We start from the raw sequence: 21,126 nt of genomic DNA, 5'->3' as shown, positions 1-21,126 counted from the left end.
CTACACATTCAAATGTTCAAAGAAGTTTAAATTTTCTACAAGCTGATATGCAGACTTTAACAAAACCAGGAAACCACATATCCAGGAACATACAATTTTTCCTCCATCCACAAAAATTCATACCCATGAAAATAAATCAATCCCAATAGCATATATGCATCACAAAAAAAAACATGATTCATACCATATTATATCATAAAATTAAGTCACATTACAAGTTCATCATGGTTCAATCAATCATGTCTCATGAGTCCAATTGTTCATTTTGGATATATGATCTTGGTGTCTTTTCTTTCTCTCTCACCATTACAAGATAACACTATGATTAGATTAATGTGACTGAAAAAAAGCCTATAGTATTCAGTGACTTTCACCAGAGCAAACTCAATGCATTATACATGTATAATAATGCCCATTCTCAGGATATTTTTTTTTAATGCGATATATGTGTCTTCCATTAATATGCATAACATAAAGCTGTTACAATTAAAATAATTGAGTAGTCTTTTGAATGTAATTCCTTTCATTTCATACACACCCCTTCTCCACCATGTAGTTGTGTTTAATTTAATGTATCTTTATCTATCCAATTTTCAACCTACAGTATTTATATAAATATATACATATATTTATCTACCTATTTTCAACCATCACTTTGTTTTTTATTTCATATACATTATACATATACTTATATCTACCTCTTCTCCACTCTTATTCTAATATCTAACTTAATGTATTTATACTTATATCTACCCTTTCTCCACTCTTATTCTAATATCTAACTTAATGTATTTATACTTATATCTACCCTTTCTCCACTCTTTATTCTAATATCTAACTTAATGTATTTATACTTATATCTACCCCCTTCTCCACTCTTATTCTAATATCTAACTTAATGTATTTATACCTATATCTACTCCTTCTCCACTCTTATTCTAATATCTAACTTAATGTATTTATACCTATATCTGACCCTTCTCCACTCTTATTCTAATATCTAACTTAATGTATTTATACCTATATCTGACCTTTCTCCACTCTTATTCTAATATCTAACTTAATGTATTTATACCTATATCTACCTCTTCTCCACTCTTATTCTAATATCTAACTTAATGTATTTATACCTATATCTACCTCTTCTCCACTCTTATTCTAATATCTAACTTAATGTATTTATACCTATATCTACCCCTTCTCCACTCTTATTCTAATATCTAACTTAATGTATTTATACCTATATCTGACCCTTCTCCTAATATCTAATTTAATGTATTTATACCTATATCTACTCCTTCTCCACCCTTAAGTTTCTGATTAATCTGATCCTCCAGTAACTGTAGTTGGTTGGTTGTCTTTCCTTTGAAGATAGAACCAACTTCAGAATTCACGGATTCATTTATACCTTCTCTTCTATCTCTATAATCTATTAAAAATATTGTTAATATCTGATTGAGTATCAAAATTTACTTATAAATCTGAGCTGAAATTAATTGTGTGACATTTTTCATAAACATTATAGCTAACTAACTTCAAAGTAACAGATAGTTAACAATGAATAAATTATTTAGAAAAAACAGGGAGACAAAAATTTCAAGACCGTCTGACACCCTGGTACACTATTTTAGCTCAGTGAAGATGTTTCTGTCCTAGATGAATGACAATTCATATTCTAAAAGGTGTGACAGTTATCAGATGATACAGGATATGATGCTATTATAGCAAAACAAGTATGTCAATACGCTCAGCATAGAGTGGGTGACACATATTCGCCGCAAAATTCATTCATTTCCACCTACATCCGACCTACATTCGAATTTTTGAAACTTTTTATGTAGGTTTCAGAAAGTTTACTATATGAAAAAAATGTTTGATAAAGGAATTCTCTTCAAAACATTGGTTAAATGTTTTAAAAATGAATCCAAACTTAAGAGGAAATCAAGTTGTTCTTGTACCATGGGGGACACATTTTCGCCGCAATGTATGTTATGACCATCCTCATTATCCTTGTATATTATAAAAACAATTGTTTGCAATTACATGAATTAGCTTGAGAGATCATTCCTATGCAATTTTTCTAACAAATATTTACTTTATGACTGTGCATGCGTGACATATAAATCTTACAGAATTGCCAAAATCGTTCAAAAACACCTGCGTATTTCTTTATATGTGCGAATAACATTGGAAATGGGGTAAAGAGGAATATCAACAGTTCAAACATTACAAACAGCGTTTAGCATCTATTTAGGCAAGTATTGGGTAAAGGCACACGAAATTTACAGAAAAAATTGAAAAACTGCGAAAATGTGTCCACGGCGAATATGCGCCACCCACTCTACATCACTTTCCTCTATATAGATTTTATAGTATTGTTTCATCTGGTCTGTGTTGTACTATGCTGCTTGTATATTGATATTGTGCACAAATGAGGATGCAACAGTTCTGTATTACAGTCAAACCTGTATTAAGTTGCCCCTCATGTGACAAAGGAAAAACAACAGGAAACTACTGACAGGGGAGATAACCCATTTAAAATATTGACAGCATAACCAAAAATTTTATACTGAGGGATGGTAGATATCTGAATAAAATATGTACTTAATTTTACTTGTTTGAATCTTGCAATGAATTGATTAGGGAGATGACCATTTAGAAGAAATGAATGTTAAGAAAATTTGTAGTGAACTTTAAAAGTTGATTTGCATGAAATTTCTTACAAGAATGTATTACACTACCTTTTTGAGTGTTGTCTAATTTTCTGAGTTTAGAAAGTTCATCATTTGTCACAGTTATAATATCCCTCCAGTAGTCAGCATTCTTGCCTTCCTCTAACTCTAGATAAACTTTAATATCTTCTAACAAATCTTCCATGTCTGTAATTGTAAGACCCTGCAATATAACAAATATACATCAATGTTTGACAAACAATGCTTTTTTAAAAGTAAATTATATAAATTTTATAATTTTCAAGTCAATTTTTCTTAATAATATCATCATAATCATTTATAACACTGCAACACAATATTAGAACTTCTGATCATAATTTTTGTTTGTTTTAAGCAGAAACAAGATCCATCGTATACAACATTATTTTTTTCTACTCTCCAAACTTATTTAATCTTATCTTAACTCTTTGTTGAATTTACTTTCAATATGAACATATCTTAAGATGACAGTTTACATTGCCAAATGATATATGTTCTTCTTTCTCTTTGGGGCATGTTTCACAATGACAAAGGAAGAGAATTCTGCAACATTTATTTTATCTAACCTCAAATAGGGTGTTGTAAAATCATCCATATTGGTATAAAAATTAAAAAAAAACTTAAAATATTATTTACATTATAATGTCCTCTTGTTGAATTTCTTTCCTTTGTTTTGAATTTTTAATATACTGCAACTTATTTCACACAAATGGTATCTTAACCAATCATAAGGAATAATTGTCTTTACTGGATAGTGATTATACCTACATAAAGATATGTATAAGGTTCATGCATTTCTATGGCTGAGACATCATCCTCGGCACTGATGTACTTTGCTAGTAAATCTATAGGCTTGGCTAAAAAATAAAGTAACAAAAAAACATCAACCACATTTGTAAATGAAGCAAATTTAAAGTAATTATACTTACAGAAATGATACATTTGCTATTAAAGACTTTTTTATATGGATCGTTAATGTGAGAATATAAGATAATCCTTAATCAGTTTTATATATTTTTTTAAAAGTACTGATCACACTTGAAGACTGAACTTTAATGTTACATCACCTAAATTAAAGACCTCTCATAACTATTCAGATAAATATAATTAGTACTTTCAGAAGTTGTTACATGGTAATTTCAAGAGATTAAATATTTCATCTTTTGATTAAAATTGACCTTAAAACTTGATTAAACTAGAAAAAAATGTCTGATAAAAGTTAATACATCTGAATGAAAAAGACGAGAATATTTTATAAATTTTGGAAAAATGTTGGATATTTTACAGGAAGTTGTCACAGATTTATGTGACATGTTAAACGATCAAATTTTAAAATGTCTGACAGTTCTTAAACATGTAAGTGATAAAATCGATATGAAGTAGTTGTTTTTGAAAATTTCAAAAACAATTTTTTTTTTCAAAAGATAAAAGGTAATAGTTACCTCTTCCATCCTGAATTCTGATCTGGGACCTCAGTTTAGCTTGGTTCAGATGGAACTAAAAGAGATAAATACATGTTTGAATTGATTACAAGTCATGCATTATTTCAAAACACAAAATCTGGCTTGGAGGACTTTTCTCTGGGAGATTAAGTTAGGGGGTTTTTGTCCTGCTCCCCAAATATTCAATTATTCCCTAAGATAGAAAGGAAGTATAATTTTCCACTGTTTTTTTTCTCATATAACAACAAAACTGTCCATTACAATATATATTTTTTAGTAATATATAATAAAGCATGCAAGAACAGTATATATTAATATGAATGGTTTTGTTGATGCAAATAGATTTTTATGTACAGGTTTCAAACTGGCTCTATATCTGCTATTCACAAATATAAAAATAAGAAGATGTGGTATGATTGCCAATGAGACAACTCTCCACAAGAGACGAAAGGACACAGAAATTAACAACTATAGGTCACCATTTTTAAGTAGACTCATCTAGAAATCTCAAACATTGCCTTTTCTATATGACATCATAAGTACTATTATTCAGTACATATGATTTCTGAAGTACATGATTATTTCATTTAGCTTTTCTCAGGTTCATTATAATCACAAATTAAAATTTCTAAATTAAAGTTCAGACCTTGCTGCAATACCTGACTGAACAAAACCTTTATCATACACATTCTACGTTAATAACACTAAGTAGTAAAAGCTTACAGTGTCTTCTTGTTTTTCCCACTCTCTGTAATATTCAGCTTCTTTATCTCTTTGTAACTGTTCCTGTTTAAACAAAATAACCAATTGCATCAGTAATTTCTAAATGTGTTATTATTTATATTTTCATGTCAGTTTTTTTTTATACAGTTCACAATTTCAGATAACTTATTGAAGTTTTGGACTTTCTTCAATAGAATGGTGGCAAAACATTAATGTGATTGTGTGTTCCTGTACTGATATTGCATGAATTGATCTCACTAATTTTGGGTTGTCAAAGGTTTACAACTATAAATGTACATTTTAAATTCTATATTTACATTGATAGATCTATTTTGAAAATAGTTGTAATCCATTGTTAAGTATTGCAGAACCAAAGGTGCAGAAAATGGGTCATCCAAATAAATTTGCAACTCCTTCAGGCAAAGTTGATCTCATAGGCTTTTGGCTGTTCTGTTTATGTTCTACTGACTTTTATTCTCTCACATGTTTTATATATTTGATTTTCCAAACTTTTGCTCACAAGCCTACCTTGTGAAGTCATTCCAATAGAACCATCTGTTGTGTACATGGAAATCAGAGCATTGGTTCTTTGAAGAATAATATCATATGCAAAAATTGAAATTTGAGTTTTGATTTCATTATTGTAGGTATGTATATCATAAAATCAAGAATAAATAGCTTTGCCGAGCGCAGCTGGATACGACCGCAGAGGTCCAACCAGAGCTCCAGATAAGCTGCATATTTGCGTAATTATGCAATTAAAATAATAGAAAACCCAATTCTATTGTCCTTCTCGGCGTTTCAAAACCCAATTCATTGTAAGAAGAATCCAATTATTTATTAAAATGATTCATTCCCAACCCTATTAGTTGCTGTCAAGTGCGTTATTTACCCTAAATAATGAATTATTTTTGCGTAATTTATAAATCTATTTTTTTTAATTTAAAGAAATCTACTTTCGTTCTTAAAATAGAGCACCAATCAAAAAGCAATGGTATCTACTCGGGCATTCTTGCTCACTTACATTGACGTAAATGTAAGTGAAGCGATAAGGGTCGAGAAGTTACAAATGGCAGAACTGGGTCATTGCCTTGTCGAAATCTTTAAATCGTTTGTCCCTTGCTTAAATTTTGTGTCCCGATAAACAATCTGCATCAGTTCATAAAATTTTCTTTTTATATCACGGAATAGAAGAGGTAGAAAAAGCACCTCTTGTGCCAGAGACGTAGTTTATTAAATTATCTCAAAACTGACACATATTCTGAGGAACACAGAAATGTCACCCATATTATTAATTCACTCTTGGACATGTTGGAGAAAGATACAACTCCGTGTGCAATGACACTGGACATTAAATAACCAACCATCTACATGATCATAAATTTAAAGTCACTGTGTTTGTTTTGCTGCTAACATGGACAATATTTTGGTTTATGTCACTAAATTGGGTAAAAATTAAAATGTCCATGAATCGATATTTAATTGTTTTAACACATTCACAGAACTATAATATTGATGCATCCATTTTTGAGGGAACAATTTTGTCAACAATTCAAAACAAAACAATCAAGTTAAGATGGCTATAGATCTGTACAAGTATGAAGAAGTGAAAAAAAACAACATAAACATAAATTCGAAGGCCCCTTTAAAGGTTTTATAGGACTATGAGAGCCATAGACCCCGATCACACTAGCTTTTTTTTAAATCAATCTAAATTTGAATCGATCTAAATAAAACCAGTTAGTGTTCACATTATCTTTGATCCTAACAATCTCTATCGTTCTAATCTAAACCACTGCGTTCACACTACAAGTAAAAATGCAATCGATCTGACCTAATTACCCGGGAAATTGTAAACACTGTGTATAAAAAGAAATATTTAATCAAATTACCGGTCATGTGTTGATACACACACTTGCAAAAAAAAATAATGGATGAAGTAATTGTTTCACTTGAATTACAAGTTCAAATGTTGATACTGCTGTTCGTATAGTTTTCGTTAATTTTCAGCCCTTTTATGTTGGTAATCAATTTTGTAATAAATTACACATGTAATTTTTCCGCCATACATGCGCACAAACTATTTTCGATTCAATCGTACTAGTTTAGATCGATCTCTGCGTTCACATTTAAAGTTAGATCGGTTCACTTTAGATCGATTCAAACTAAACTACCTCTTTTGGTGTTTTATTTTAGACCGATTCAAGATCAATTCAAAGCGTTAACATTAGGCTTAAATCGATCTAAAGTGAACCGATCTAGTTTAAATCAATATAAATGTCCAAGTGTGAACGGGGTCATATTGTACATAAAAGCCCCATTGGCATTTTGAAATGTTGGCAGGTATGGACAATGAATCAATTTTAGCCAAAACAGAGTAAATGTCTTAATTTTAAAACCATGATGAAAAAACCCCAATACATTCAGGAATATTGGAGTGAAAAACCCAATTCAATCTTTGCCTGAGGGGTGAACTTGAACTGATGATGCAAAAGAAAAAACTATTTCACTCAATTACATAAAAAATGAGGAGTAAAAACCCTAATTAGTAAATTCTTATCTGGAGCTCTGTCCAACCCTGAACAGTTGGGCCAAAATTGGACACAATATTCGCGCTTGATACAGGACTGAATTTGGATTGTAATTAAATATTTGACACATAATAGGTTTCTGACATAGAATAATTGTAGTCAAAGAACTTAGAATTGGTTATATGATTTGAATTTATATTCAATTTTTTGCTTTTGTGCAATACACTATGCTGTTGCAAATTGCCCCCCCCCCCAAAAAAAAATTACAAAAAATTTACCCCCCCTTTTTTTTGCTTTTGTGCAATACACTTTGCTGTTGCGAATTGACCCCCCCCCCCCCAAATATTTGAAGAAATTTTCCTTTTAATTTCTGAAATCTGAAATGAGAAAAAATTGTCCCCCCCCCCCCCCCCCCCCCCTTTTTCCAAAAAAAAAATTCTTTCCGGCAAGATATGGTCTTAATCTCAATTCAAATTTCCAATGGAGTTTGCAACTATCATCATAAAAGTCTTAAAATAGAAAATGACATACATAATCATGGCTAAAATTAATATTCCTTAATCAGCATTTTCAAATTGTAACTTCTAAAAATAAATTGACAGCTAATCACCTCAAGACAACACAACATTTCTTTATACATAATTTAAAAGCAGAGTAAGGGAGGTAATCTAAACATAACATTTTACTTTTTTTTAATTGTCCATTAACCAGGAAACCCTTGTTTTTCCCCCTTTTTTGCCCCTAATTCCTAAATGGTTTGAGCCATAACCCCCCAAAGCAAATCCTAACCATCCCTTTGTGGTATGGAAACTTGTGGTATAATTTCAGAGAGAGCCATACACCGTTCCACGAGTTATTGTCTGAAAACTAGAATAAACTGCTTCACTGAGCGCAGCTAGATACGCAGGCAGAGGTCCAACCCTGAACAGTTGGGGCAAAAATGGACACAATATTCAAGCTTGATACAGGTCTGAATTTGGATTGTAATTAAATATTTGACATATTATAGGTTTCTGAATAAATGTAGTCAAAGAACTTGAAATTGGTTATATGAATTGAATTTATATTCAATTAAAGATTTCTTGCTGTTGTGCAATACACTATGCTGTTGCGCAATACTTAGTAAATCTGTTGTCAGACAATAAACAAATAAAATTTATAAAATTCTAAAGGGAGCTTACATCAATAGATATAATCAATTCACCAAAGTTTCATAAGAATTGCTGAAAGCATTTTTGAGTTATTGTCTGAAAACTGGAAAATCCCCCCTTTTTTAATGAATAAAACCCCATAACTCGGAAATGTAAAATCTAAAATTTATAAAATTCTAAAGGGAGCTTACATCAATAGATATCAACAATTCATAAAAGTTTCATGAGAACTGCTGAAAGCATTTTTGAGTTATTGTCCGAAAACTGGAAAATCACCCTTCTTTTTATGAATAAAACCCTGTAACTTGGAAAAGTAAAATCTAAAATTTATAAAAATCAAAAGGGAGCTCATGTCAATAGATATAAACAATTAACCAAAATTTCTTGCAAGTTGGTGAAAGCATTCTTGAGTTATTGTCCGAATACTGGAAAATCCCCCTTTTTTTAATGAATAAAACCCCATAACTCAGAAATGTAAAATCTAAAATTTAAAAAAAATTAAAGGGAGCTCACGTCAATAGATTTAAACAATTCACCAAAGTTTTATGCAATTTGGTTAAAGCGTTTTCGAGTCTTACGGACAACGGTATACCATAATACGACCGGTAAACAGGCGTATAAAAATGCTTATTTGGGCCCCTTTTTGGCCCCGAATTCCTAAACTGTTAGGACTATAACCCCCAAAAACAATACCAACCTTCCTTTTGTGGTTATAAATCTTGTGTTTAAATTTCATTGATTTCTATTTACATTTACTAAAGTTATTGCCCGGAAACCAAATGTCTTCAAATGACGCTGAGGACGACGACGTGATACCAATATACGACCGCAAAATTTTTTGCGGTCGTATAAAAACAAATGATAAAATTTGCTGACCATAATATCTCAAAGTCTTCAGCTTCTTTAATATTTGAATATTGCTGAAGGTGAAATTAAAAAAAAAAAATTTTTACCCTTTCTCTTTCCCTTTCATCAAGTTCTCTTTCTCTTTCCAGTCTTCTCTTTTTAACTTTTTCAAGTTCTCTCTGCAAAGAAACAAATGCAGATACTTTGTTTTGGTGGTAATCGAGAAATTTTATCTTACTACAGTCCATTAATTTCTTAATTTTTTGGTGAATATATGTTTTTTTTCAAGATAATATCTTATCTAACACTAATGTGCATTTATATAAAAAAAAATCAAAAACATTGGTTACAAAACTAGATTTTTGAAGGTACCCTTTTTGCTCATCTGGCATCAAAGCATCAAATATGTGATTTGCATTAGCTAAATATACATATAGATACAAAATATCAGTTTGATATCGTCAAAAATGGTTTATAACAGAAGGGACACTTATTTTAAAGAAATTTTCAAAGTCAAATGGCCATAAGTATGTCAAATGTGGGTCAAATGAAAAAAACATCACAAATAATCTATAAGTACTTATTAAACAGTTAACATGTATAGAACTAAAGGATCAGGAAAATATTTAGAAGAAAGCAATAAATAAAGTACCTCCTATATTCTACATGTATTAAAAGTAACTGTTTAGCAGTATCATTGAAATTTTTTTTAGAAACTATATGCTCTGAGGAGGTTATAGTGGCTATGGGTGATCACCTGTGGTTTCAAATGAGAAAATTTTTGAAAATATTAAAGACAGTCCATCAAGATGCCAAGTAATTCTAAATACTATGTATTGAAATCATACCCTGCTTTCATCCATTTTTTGCTTTTGAATTCTTTGCATTTCATCATGTGACTGGACTTTGACTCCTTCTTTTTCATTTTTCTTCTTCCATGTGAATGTTTCCAGCAGTGTTTCATCTCCAAATGGATTGTCGCTGTTTGTATAACCCTATATCAATAATACAATGATCAGATACTTTATTATCATACATATTATCAATGATTATACAAAACTAGAGGCTCTAAAGAGCCTGTGTTGCTCACCAAGGTCTATGTCTATTGACTTATTTGTAGATCTTGTCTTGCTGATCAAGTTTGCTTATTCAAGATTCTACCTATCTATTATAGTTTTTCAGATATTAGACAAAAATGTAAAAAAAATTGTAAAATCTTCATTAAAGGGCAATTACTCCAATAAGGGATCGTCAGAAAAATTCAAACTGTTAACTTATTAGTAGATTTTGTCTTGTTGATCATTTTTTGTTATTAAGTCTCTATCTATCTATTATAGTTTTTCATATATTAGGCAAACATGAAAAACATTGGTAAAAATCATCATTAAAGGGCAATAACTCTAATAAAGGGTCGTCAGATGAATTCAATCATTTTAACATATTTGTAGATCTTGTCTTGCTGATCATTTTTGCATTTAAGTTTGTCTCTATCTATTATTGTATTTTTGATATCAGGCAAAAACGCAAAAATTTGATAGATATCATTATTAAATGTCAACAACTTCAATATCAAATCATTTAAACAAATCATTGATAACTCAAAAAAGAATTATCATAAAATTTGGTAAAGGACTCCAATGACCCTAAAACTTTATGATAATGTCTTTGCAGTCCGTACCCAAAAGTTAATAAAATGCTCCGCAGGGCGCAGCTTGATATGACCGCAGAGGTCGAACCCTGAACAGTTGGGGCAAGTATGGACACAACATTCAAGCTTGATACAGCTCTGAATTTGGATTGTGATTAAATATTTGACACAGCATAGGTTTCTGACACAGAATGAATGTGGTCTAAGAACTTAAAAATTTTAAATTGGACATTCAACTATTATGGTCCAATATCCAAAATCTAAATACATGGTTAGATTCAGCATATCAAAGAACCCCAAGAATTCAATTTTTGATGAAATCAAACAAAGTTTAATTTTGGACCCTTTTGACCTCAATGTGGACTAAGTTGATAATGGGGCCCAAAGATCAAAAATCTAAATACATGGTTAGATTCAGCATATCAAAGAACCCCATATATTCAATTTTTGTTGAAATCAAACAAAAAGTTTAATTTTGGACCCCGATTTGGACCAACTTGAAAACTGGGCCCATAATCAAAAATCTAAATACATGTTTAGATTCAGCATATCAAAGAATCCTAAGAATTCAATTTTTGTTAAAATCAAACTAAGTTTAATTTTGGACCCTTTGGACCTTAATGTAGACCAATTTGAAAACAGAACCAAAAATTAAGAATCTAAATACACGGTTAGATTCGGCATATCAAAGAACCCCAATAATTCAATTTTTGATGAAATCAAACAAAGTTTAATTTTGGACCCTTTGGACCTCAATGTGGACCAATTTAAAAACGGGGCCCAAAATCCAAAAACTTAATACACGGTTAGAATCAGCATATTAAAGAACCCCAAGAATTCAAGAATAAAACCCCATTGAAATTGGTCAAGAAATAAGCAATTTATACGAAGTATCTTCTTTTGTACAATACTGTGCAATTGAATATTTCTTGCTATTGCGCAATACTGTACAATTGACAATTTCTTGCTATTGCGCAATATTGTGCTATTGGATATTTCTTGCTATTGCACAATACTGTGCAATTGAAGATTTCTTGCTATTGCGCAATACTGTGCAATTGAAGATTTCTTGCTATTGTGCAATACTGTGCAATTGAAAATTTCTTGCTATTGCACAATACTTATTTTATAATAATTTACACATCCTGTTTGGTGTGTATCTCCTACCATATCGTTATTATTTGCTTTTAAATATAAAACAGAAATAACCAACTTAACATGGAAAATTTTAAAAGAAAAAAAAAAGGAAAAAAAAAAAAAATCCCCCCCCAAATTTTTTGAACCCCCTTATGATTCATCACCCCCAAACTCAATCCCAGCTTTCCCTTTGTGGTATGGTACCTTGCAGTACAATTTCAGAGAGATCCATACACTTGAACACAAGTTATTGTCTGGAAACTAGAAAAATGCTTATTTTGGCCCCTTTTTGGCCCCTTATTCCTAAACGTTTTGGGCAATTACCCCCAAAATCAATCCCAGCATTCCCTGTGTGATATGGAACCTTGTGGTACAATTTCAGAGAGATCCATACACTTGAACACAAGTTATTGTCTGGAAACTAGAAAAATGCTTATTTTTGGCCCCTTTTTGGCCCCTTATTCCTAAACGTTTTGGGCAATTACCCCCAAACTCAATTCCAGCTTTCCCTTTGTGATATGGAACCTTGTAGTACAATTTCAGAAAGATCCATACACTTACACACAAGTTATTGTCATGAAACTAAAAAAATGCTTGTTTTTTGCCCCTTTTTTGGCCCCTAATTCCTAATATTTTGAGGCAATTACCCCCAAAATTAATCCCAGCATTCCCTGTGTGATATGGAACCTTGTGGTACAATGTCAGAGAGATCCATACACTAACACACAAGTTATGTCTGGAAGTTACAAAAATGCTTATTTTTGGCCCCTTTTTGGCCCCTAATTCCTTAACTGTTGGTACCATAACCCCCAAAATCAATCCCAACCTTCCTTTTGTGGTATTGAACCTTATGGTAAAATTTCATAGAGATCCATTCACTTAAACTAAAGTTAGAGTGCGAAAACCAATGTGTCTTCGGACGACGCCGGACGACGCCAGACGACGACGACGACGACGACGACGCCAACGTCATACCAATATACGACCAAAAAATTTTCAATTTTTGCGGTCGTATAAAAATACATCATATGAGTTAGCCACAGATGATAACAATACAACTGAAAGTAAAATATCAATAGCTGATACTTTTAATAACTTTTTCACTTCCTGTGCTGAAAAACTAAGAGAGCAAGGAAGTTATACAACTGTAGACAAATCAGATTTCAGTAATCTTGGTAAATTTGTTAAAAATAAATTATATAAACATGAACAATTTTCTATACCACCAGTGATCATGAATGAGCTATTTAATGAATTAACAAAACTTGATATGTCTGAAATGTCTCGCCTGTTTTACTGATCATTGATTTTATGTTGAAAGTCTTTAAGATAAAGGTTTTACTACAAGTATCACACAAAGTTAACATTTTTAAAGATCCATGACAATGAGGTCAAGGTCAGATAAAAACTATCACACCGACATGTACACCTTACAATTATTCCAAACACCAAATAAAGTCGACCCAATGCTTATGGTAATTGAAAAACAGACCAAAACACAATAAATTGCTTCGCCAAGGGCAGCTGGATACGACTGCAGAGGTCCAACCCTGAACAGTTGGGGCAAAAATGGACACAATATTCGCGCTTGATACATGTCTGAATTTGGATTGTAATTAAATATTTGACACATAATAGGTTTCTGACACAGAATAACTGTAGTCACAGAACTTAGAATTGGTTATATGATTTGAATTTATATTAAATTTTTTGCTTTTCTGCAATACACTATGCTGTTGCGAATTGACCCCCCCCCCCCCACAATTTTTTTTTACCCCCCCCCCCCCCCAAATTTTTTTTACCTCCCCCCCCCCCCCCCTTTTTCAAAAAAAATAAATGTGGATAGTGTCCACATGTGGACACAGATGATGCCCCCCCTTGCATATCATATAGTTATAAAGGGATATAACTGAAGAACAGTAAAAGTGACGCTACCCAAATTTGAACTTGATCTGAGTTTTGCGGTAATAAGCATTGTGTGTAAGTCTCATAACATTTGGTTGAGGCTAACTTAAGTAGAGAACAGAAACTAAAAATTCAGCAATTTTTCTATTTGTAAACACGCATAACTCTAGAATGGTTGTGTATAAGTTTTATAACATTTGGTTGAGACAAACAAAAGTTAGAGAACGGAAATGAAAAATAAAAGTGAAAAAATCACATGAAAAAAAACTGCATTTTCTTTCAAGCATTCACTGAACCATGAAAATGAGGTCAAGGACATATGACAGACGGAAACTTTGTTACACAAGGTATCTGCCTACAAGGTATGAAGCATCCAGGTCTTCTACCTTCTGAAATATAAAGATTTATACAAATAGTTTACGCCGCTGCTAGATATTAGTCCATATGTCTTGCATACTGAGACTTTTGTCGCAGGCAAGACAATTAACTGATTGGATTAGTTGTATTCTCTCAAATTATGGCAGCATCTGATGTAAACTGAGGTCTTTTTATATAGAAAACCTGCAATTTTTTTAACGTGGTTATTTTGACTTCAAAATAATGTCTGGAAAAAAAATGATTTTTTTGATGTGCATTCGATCAGGTAGAACTTCCTCTTTTTATTTACTGTCTATTTATATTTGTTTTATTTTTTGTTTAAAACACACTGATAAATAATAACAATATGTAGACTATAATATCTTTTCACTATACCAAATAGTCTTTATCCCATCCCATTTGTTCCTTCCTCTTTCTTTCCTTAGCATCTTTTTTTGCCATTCTCCTGGCCCTTTTCTCTTCTGGTGTTTCATAAGTTTTCATCAATTCTTTCTGCCTCCTACAAAAGAACAGTCAGCAAAACATGTATAAAAATATAAATAGAGATGTGGTATGATTGCCAATGAGACAATTATGCACCAGAGACCACAGGAAGAGGCTTCAACAATGAGCAAAACCCATACATTATAGTAAGCTATAAAAGTTAATGTATATGCATATGGTCCAAATACTAATTAATACATGTAATAATCAGTCAAGGGGGTTACTTGAACAAGTAATGTTACTTGAACAAGTAATTTTTTTAGTTACTTATATAGGTAATTTTTGTTTTTAAGAATTATAAAAGAGTTATTTTAAATTTCAGTAGAAGCATGGACCGTGAGGGCATTCTGATGTATTGCTATCGCCTAGATTTCCATTACGTAACTTTCGTTTTGGGTTTGTAACCGATCTATAATCATGATAAATACGCGGATATTAACGAGTGCAAAATAACATTCCTTATTGTTTGTTATAAATACATCTCTTCAATGAATACTGATAACAATATTTTTGTTCAGAACATAAATTAATAATATGAAAATGTTTTGTCGTTAGATATATATATATAAGTAAAAAATCATTGACATGGTAAAGCATGCGGAAGAATATCTCAAGAACATTTTGCAACAATCCAGGCAAGGACCGGTAACTCTGCATGGAAGATTGTTTTTGCGGGAAAATATGAATGCCTACTCATATCCAATCTTTTAGAAAAATCAATTTTTTACAGAAGAGTGTTCACCATGTACTTGCACTGCACTCTTATTAGAATAGTAGAATAGAATGATATACAAATGGATGAAAATTATATATACATGTAACTGTTAAATTAATATAATATATAACAACAAACCAGTGTATACTGATTTGTTTCACTACAATATAATAGTTATTACGGTGAGGTTGAATTTCCTGTCATTTATTCGTCATCCATGCAGGAACTTGTCTCAGAAAAAAAATATCTCTGTACATTAACCTCAGTTTCAGGTATAGAGATGTGATGATTTTTTTCTGTGAAAAGTGCTTTTGACAATCCACAAGAACTTGCGGTCATCTGATGTTCAGTACTTCAGTACTTTGATTATAAATTTTTACATCATTTTATTAATAAAATAAACTGCTTCGCTGAGCGAAGCTGGATACGCCCGCAGAGGTCCAACCCTGAACAGTTGGGGCAAAAATGGACACAATATTCAAGCTTGATACAGGTCTGAATTTGGATTGTAATTAAATATTTGATATATTATAGGTTTCTAAATAAATGTAGACAAAGAACTTGAAATTGGTTATATGAAAGATTTCTTGCTGTTGCGCAATACTTAGTAAATCTGTTGTCAGACTATAAACAAATAAAATCTTTTAACATTGAAATGTAAAATCGAAAATTCATAAAAATCAAAAGGGAGCTTACAAAAATAGATATAAACTATTTACCAAAGTCTCATAAAAAATGCTGAAAGCATTTTTGAGTTATTGTCCGAAAACGGGAAAATCCCCCTTTTTGTAATGAATAAAACCCCATAAATAGATATTCTGAAATTTATAAAAATCAAAAGGGAGCTCATGTCGATAGAAATAAACAATTCACCAAAGTTTCTTGCAAATTGGTGAAATTGTTTTTGAGTTATTGTCTGAAAACTGGAAAATCCCCTTTTTTAATGAATAAAACCCCAAAACTCAGAAACGGTAAATCCGAAATTTATAAAAAACGAAAGGAGGCTCACATCAATAGATAGGAACAATTGACAAAAGTTTCATGCAAATTGGTGAAATTATTTTTGAGTTATTGTCTGAAAACTGGAAAATCCCCCCTTTTTTAATGAATAAAACTCCAAAACTTGGAAACGGTACATTCGAAATTTGTATAAAATGAAAGGGAGCTCACATCAATAGATATGAACAATTCACAAAAGTTTCATGCAAATTGGTGAAATTGTTTTTGAGTTATTGTCCGAAAACTGGAAAATCCCCCCTTTTTTAATGAATAAAACTCCAAAACTCAGAAATGGTAAATCTGAAATTTATAAAAAAGGAAAGGGAGCTCATGTCAATAGATATGAACAATTCACCAAAGTTTCATGCATATTGGTTAAAGCATTTTTGAATTAATGTCTGACATGTTGACGACGGACGGACAGACGGTCAGCGGTATACCATAATACGTCCCGTAAACGGGCGTATAATTAAGAATTTATCTACTTTGAGAGGAATATAAACATAAAAGGTTACTTTAAAAATACTGACAAAAATATTACTTGTATAAGTTATTTTATGCATCTTTGAAAAAATAGTAATTACAATTATTTAAGGAACATATGTATATGTTTTGGGTTACAAATTATAAATAACTTCAAGTCTTGATTAAATCACAAGTTTCCATCTATTTATATCTGTCTACCTTTAAGATTTTCAAGGAAAATGATATTTTAATAGTCCCAAGAGACCAATCTTTGACCCAGAAGCATCAACATGAAATGAAAGTGCGTGTCAGAAAAGCAATTAGTGTTTCAGAAGGATTAGTTTTTATATTTCATGGGAAAAATAACCAGATGTCTGTGAAAATTTGTTAAAGCTAGTAAAATCTGTATTAATGGACACCTATAGAAATAATAATTACAAAAGTTAATTATATAAGTTATATCTAAAATAGCCTCGTTTTCAACATAACTTGTATAGGTAATTTTAAAAGTTACTTGTTTAAGCAATGACTCTGACTGATAATATGGTCAGGAACATATACTAGTACATGTATGGGATCAACTTATCACAAGACCATCAAGGCAGTTAGTTGTGACTTTAATATTCTAACCAATATCTGAATAGGGTTATCTAATCCTTATACAAAGTTTTGTAAAGATTCTAATTTTAATGTATATACTATACCTTCTTTCTTCTTTAGATAATTCAATGTTCTGAAACTTCTTCTTCTCCCTTTGTTTAAATCTTTCATCATCTGAACTACCAGAATTGGAGCTAGCAGATGAATCCCTGTAATTCATTTTATGAGATTTAGACTTTTCTCCATGTCTTCTGGGTGACCTTGAGTTATATCTCTCATTTCGTTTTGGTGATCTTGACCTTGACCTATATCTCTCTTTATGTTTTGGTGACCTTGACCTTGAATCAACTGAATCAGAATCATAAGAATCTTCAGACTCAGAGTCTCTCCTATAATAAAATAAAATATCTTTATGCATAACTAATTGTATATAACTGTTGGCATTGAAATATGAAAAGATGAATCCTGCTCAGGGTTTCCATCAGAGTCTGCCCTATAATAAAATAAAATATCTTTATGCATAACTAATTGTATATAACTGTTGGCATTGAAATGTGAAAACATGAATGCTGCTCAGGGTTTCCATCAGAGTCTCTCCTATAATAAAATAAAATATCTTTATGCATAACTAATTGTATATAACTGTTGGCATTGAAATATGAAAAGATGAATGCTGCTCAGGGTTTCCATCAGAGTCTGCCCTATAATAAAATAAAATATCTTTATGCATAACTAATTGTATATAACTGTTGGCATTGAAATGTGAAAACATGAATGCTGCTCAGGGTTTCCATCAGAGTCTCTCCTATAATAAAATAAAATATCTTTATGCATAACTAATTGTATATAACTGTTGGCATTGAAATGTGAAAACATGAATGCTGCTCAGGGTTTCCATCAGAGTCTCTCCTATAATAAAATAAAATATCTTTATGCATAACTAATTGTATATAACTGTTGGCATTGAAATGTGAAAACATGAATGCTGCTCAGGGTTTCCATCAGAGTCTGTCCTATAATAAAATAAAATATCTTAATGCATAACTAATTGTATATAACTGTTGGCATTGAAATGTGAAAAGATGAATGCTGCTCAGGGTTTCCATCAGAGTCTGCCCTATAATAAAATAAAATATCTTTATGCATAACTAATTGTATATAACTGTTGGCATTGAAATGTGAAAACATGAATGCTGCTCAGGGTTTCCATCAGAGTCTGCCCTATAATAAAATAAAATATCTTTATGCATAACTAATTGTATATAACTGTTGGCATTGAAATGTGAAAAGATGAATGCTGCTCAGGGTTTCCATCAGAGTCTGCCCTATAATAAAATAAAATATCTTTATGCATAACTAATTGTATATAACTGTTGGCATTGAAATGTGAAAACATGAATGCTGCTCAGGGTTTCCATCATAGTCAAGTTGTCCATTTTTCAAATCAAAATTACAGATAGAATTTGATTTAACCATGTAAACTGGACCAAGCATAATATTATATGTGTTAGAGAACAATCTGAGATTCATAACATCTTTCTGGCTAGCCTGTTGTTCAGCGGTTTGTAGTTGTTGGTGTGGTTCATAGGTGTTTCGATTCTTGTTTCTCGTTTTTTATATAGATTAGACCTTGCTTTTCCTGTTTGAATTGTTTTACACTAGTCATTTTGGGGCCCTTTATAGCCAAGGCTCCGTGTTGAAGGATGTACTTTGACCTATAATTGTTAACTTTTTATAAATTTGTGTCTTGGATGGAGAGTTGTCTCATAATTTGGCACTCATACCACATCTTCTTATTTATATAGACCATGTAGACCGTTTTCCCCAACACAAACACGTTTTTCTGGTCATAAAAATGACATGAACAGAAATTATTGAAAAATACCCAATCATCAGAACAGTTAAATAAGTTCTAGCAATGAAAAAGTGAACAAGGCCAACTCCATATTTGCAGTTCTCAGAAGAACATTTAAATACTTGGGAATTGAGACATTCATACCACTGTACAAAACCATGGTTAGAACTCATTTGGACTATGCAAGTTCAGTTTGGTCTCCATACAAGAAAAAAGATATTGATAAAATATATAGAAGGAGTCCAAAGAAGGTACATGTAACAAAACAACTACCAGGTCTCAAAGACATGAGCTATCCAGAGAGACTTAAAAAACTAGGCTTACCAACACTATCCTATAGGAGAATAAGAGGGGATATGATTGAAACCTTCAAAACAATCAATGGCTACTATGACAAAGAAGTAAGCTCATTTTTAAAAATGGCAGATGATTCTCAACAAAGATTTAGTAGCAGGACAAACAGTAACAAAGTCATTCACCAAAGATTCCAATCAAATACCCGTAAACACTCATTCTCTGTTAGAATTGCTAAAACCAGGAACAAACTACCAGATAAAATAACAAAGGCCCAATTCATTAATGCCTTTAAAACACACTAGATAAATATTGGTCTGACGAAGAGCTATGCATGTATGTACGTAGATCCCTCTGTTTACGGAGCACCCCTCGAGAGCTGCGAGGGTACAGTGGAATCCGTGTACACTCCCTATCGGGAGTAATGGAGATGTGTCACTAACGTATTTACAATGTTCAATATTTACAAGGACAATCCCCACCCCAACACCAGGGAGTGTTAGGACACCGGGCGGATCTGTTATTATGGTGGAAGAAGCCGAAGTACTCGGAGAGAACCACCGGGCTGCTCGGCGGAAACAGACAAACTGAAGAGATATCAGCAGATTGATCTCCAGGTCAAAGTCGGGAGCAACTTTGACCAACCGAGGCCCCCATAGTACCCATTCTAGTTTAAACTCCGGTCTGGGTACCAGAGATGTGTGTGAGAGGGTGAAAATCACCCTTCTGATGTACTGATATTTTTAGCACCCCGAGTGAGAATCGAACTCAGGACCTTCAGCACTGTAGCCATCGGTCTTAACCACTAGACCACGAACTCACATAATATTATAATGACTACAGAACAGAAATATCCGGAAGTCACGGACAAAACTGTACTAGAAAAAATTTAAATTATGTGTCTGGTGAAAAGGAACCTTAAGGGATCCTGTACTGGAAATCAACTATAAGTAACTATAAGTAAGTAAGTAATGAGATGGAAGAAAACTGAGGTTTAAACCTGTTCATTTACATACAGGTAATATTAATAATAATAAATGAATCTTTTTTAATATCACTTATTCTGAAATTATTTTTTTACCTCTTATGTTTCTTTGATTTTTTGTGCCTGTGTCTACTGTCAGATGATCTGTCTCTTTGGTGCTTTTTCTTTTTTTCTTTTCCCATTTTTTTGTGATTTTGGGTCGTAAGTTTGACGATATAGGGGAGATAACTTTGAGAATTTTTAATCGTCAAAGCGTTT

General features: G+C 31.9%; 1 protein-coding gene across 1 annotated transcript in view; it reads right to left on the bottom strand.

Annotated features, from left to right (window-relative positions):
• The window catches only part of LOC127734274 (cactin-like), a 28,890-nt gene extending 7,764 nt beyond the window's left edge, over positions 1-21,126 (bottom strand). Inside the window, exons 1-10 of the mRNA XM_052244044.1 lie at positions 20,965-21,126; positions 17,839-18,123; positions 14,848-14,971; positions 10,253-10,399; positions 9,512-9,583; positions 4,877-4,939; positions 4,154-4,208; positions 3,480-3,568; positions 2,742-2,895; positions 1,286-1,429 (exon numbers count right to left, since the gene is read on the bottom strand). Coding sequence (XP_052100004.1) covers positions 1,286-1,429; positions 2,742-2,895; positions 3,480-3,568; positions 4,154-4,208; positions 4,877-4,939; positions 9,512-9,583; positions 10,253-10,399; positions 14,848-14,971; positions 17,839-18,123; positions 20,965-21,050 — 1,219 coding nt within the window. The 5' untranslated portion in view covers positions 21,051-21,126. The remainder of the gene's footprint in view (positions 1-1,285; positions 1,430-2,741; positions 2,896-3,479; positions 3,569-4,153; positions 4,209-4,876; positions 4,940-9,511; positions 9,584-10,252; positions 10,400-14,847; positions 14,972-17,838; positions 18,124-20,964) is intronic.

Source organism: Mytilus californianus, unplaced genomic scaffold, assembly GCF_021869535.1.
Source record: "Mytilus californianus isolate M0D057914Y unplaced genomic scaffold, xbMytCali1.0.p SCAF_3, whole genome shotgun sequence".
NCBI lineage: Eukaryota > Metazoa > Mollusca > Bivalvia > Mytilida > Mytilidae > Mytilus > Mytilus californianus.
The sequence above is the reverse complement of the archived record's forward strand: the minus strand, read 5'-3'. Positions and strand labels throughout refer to the sequence as shown.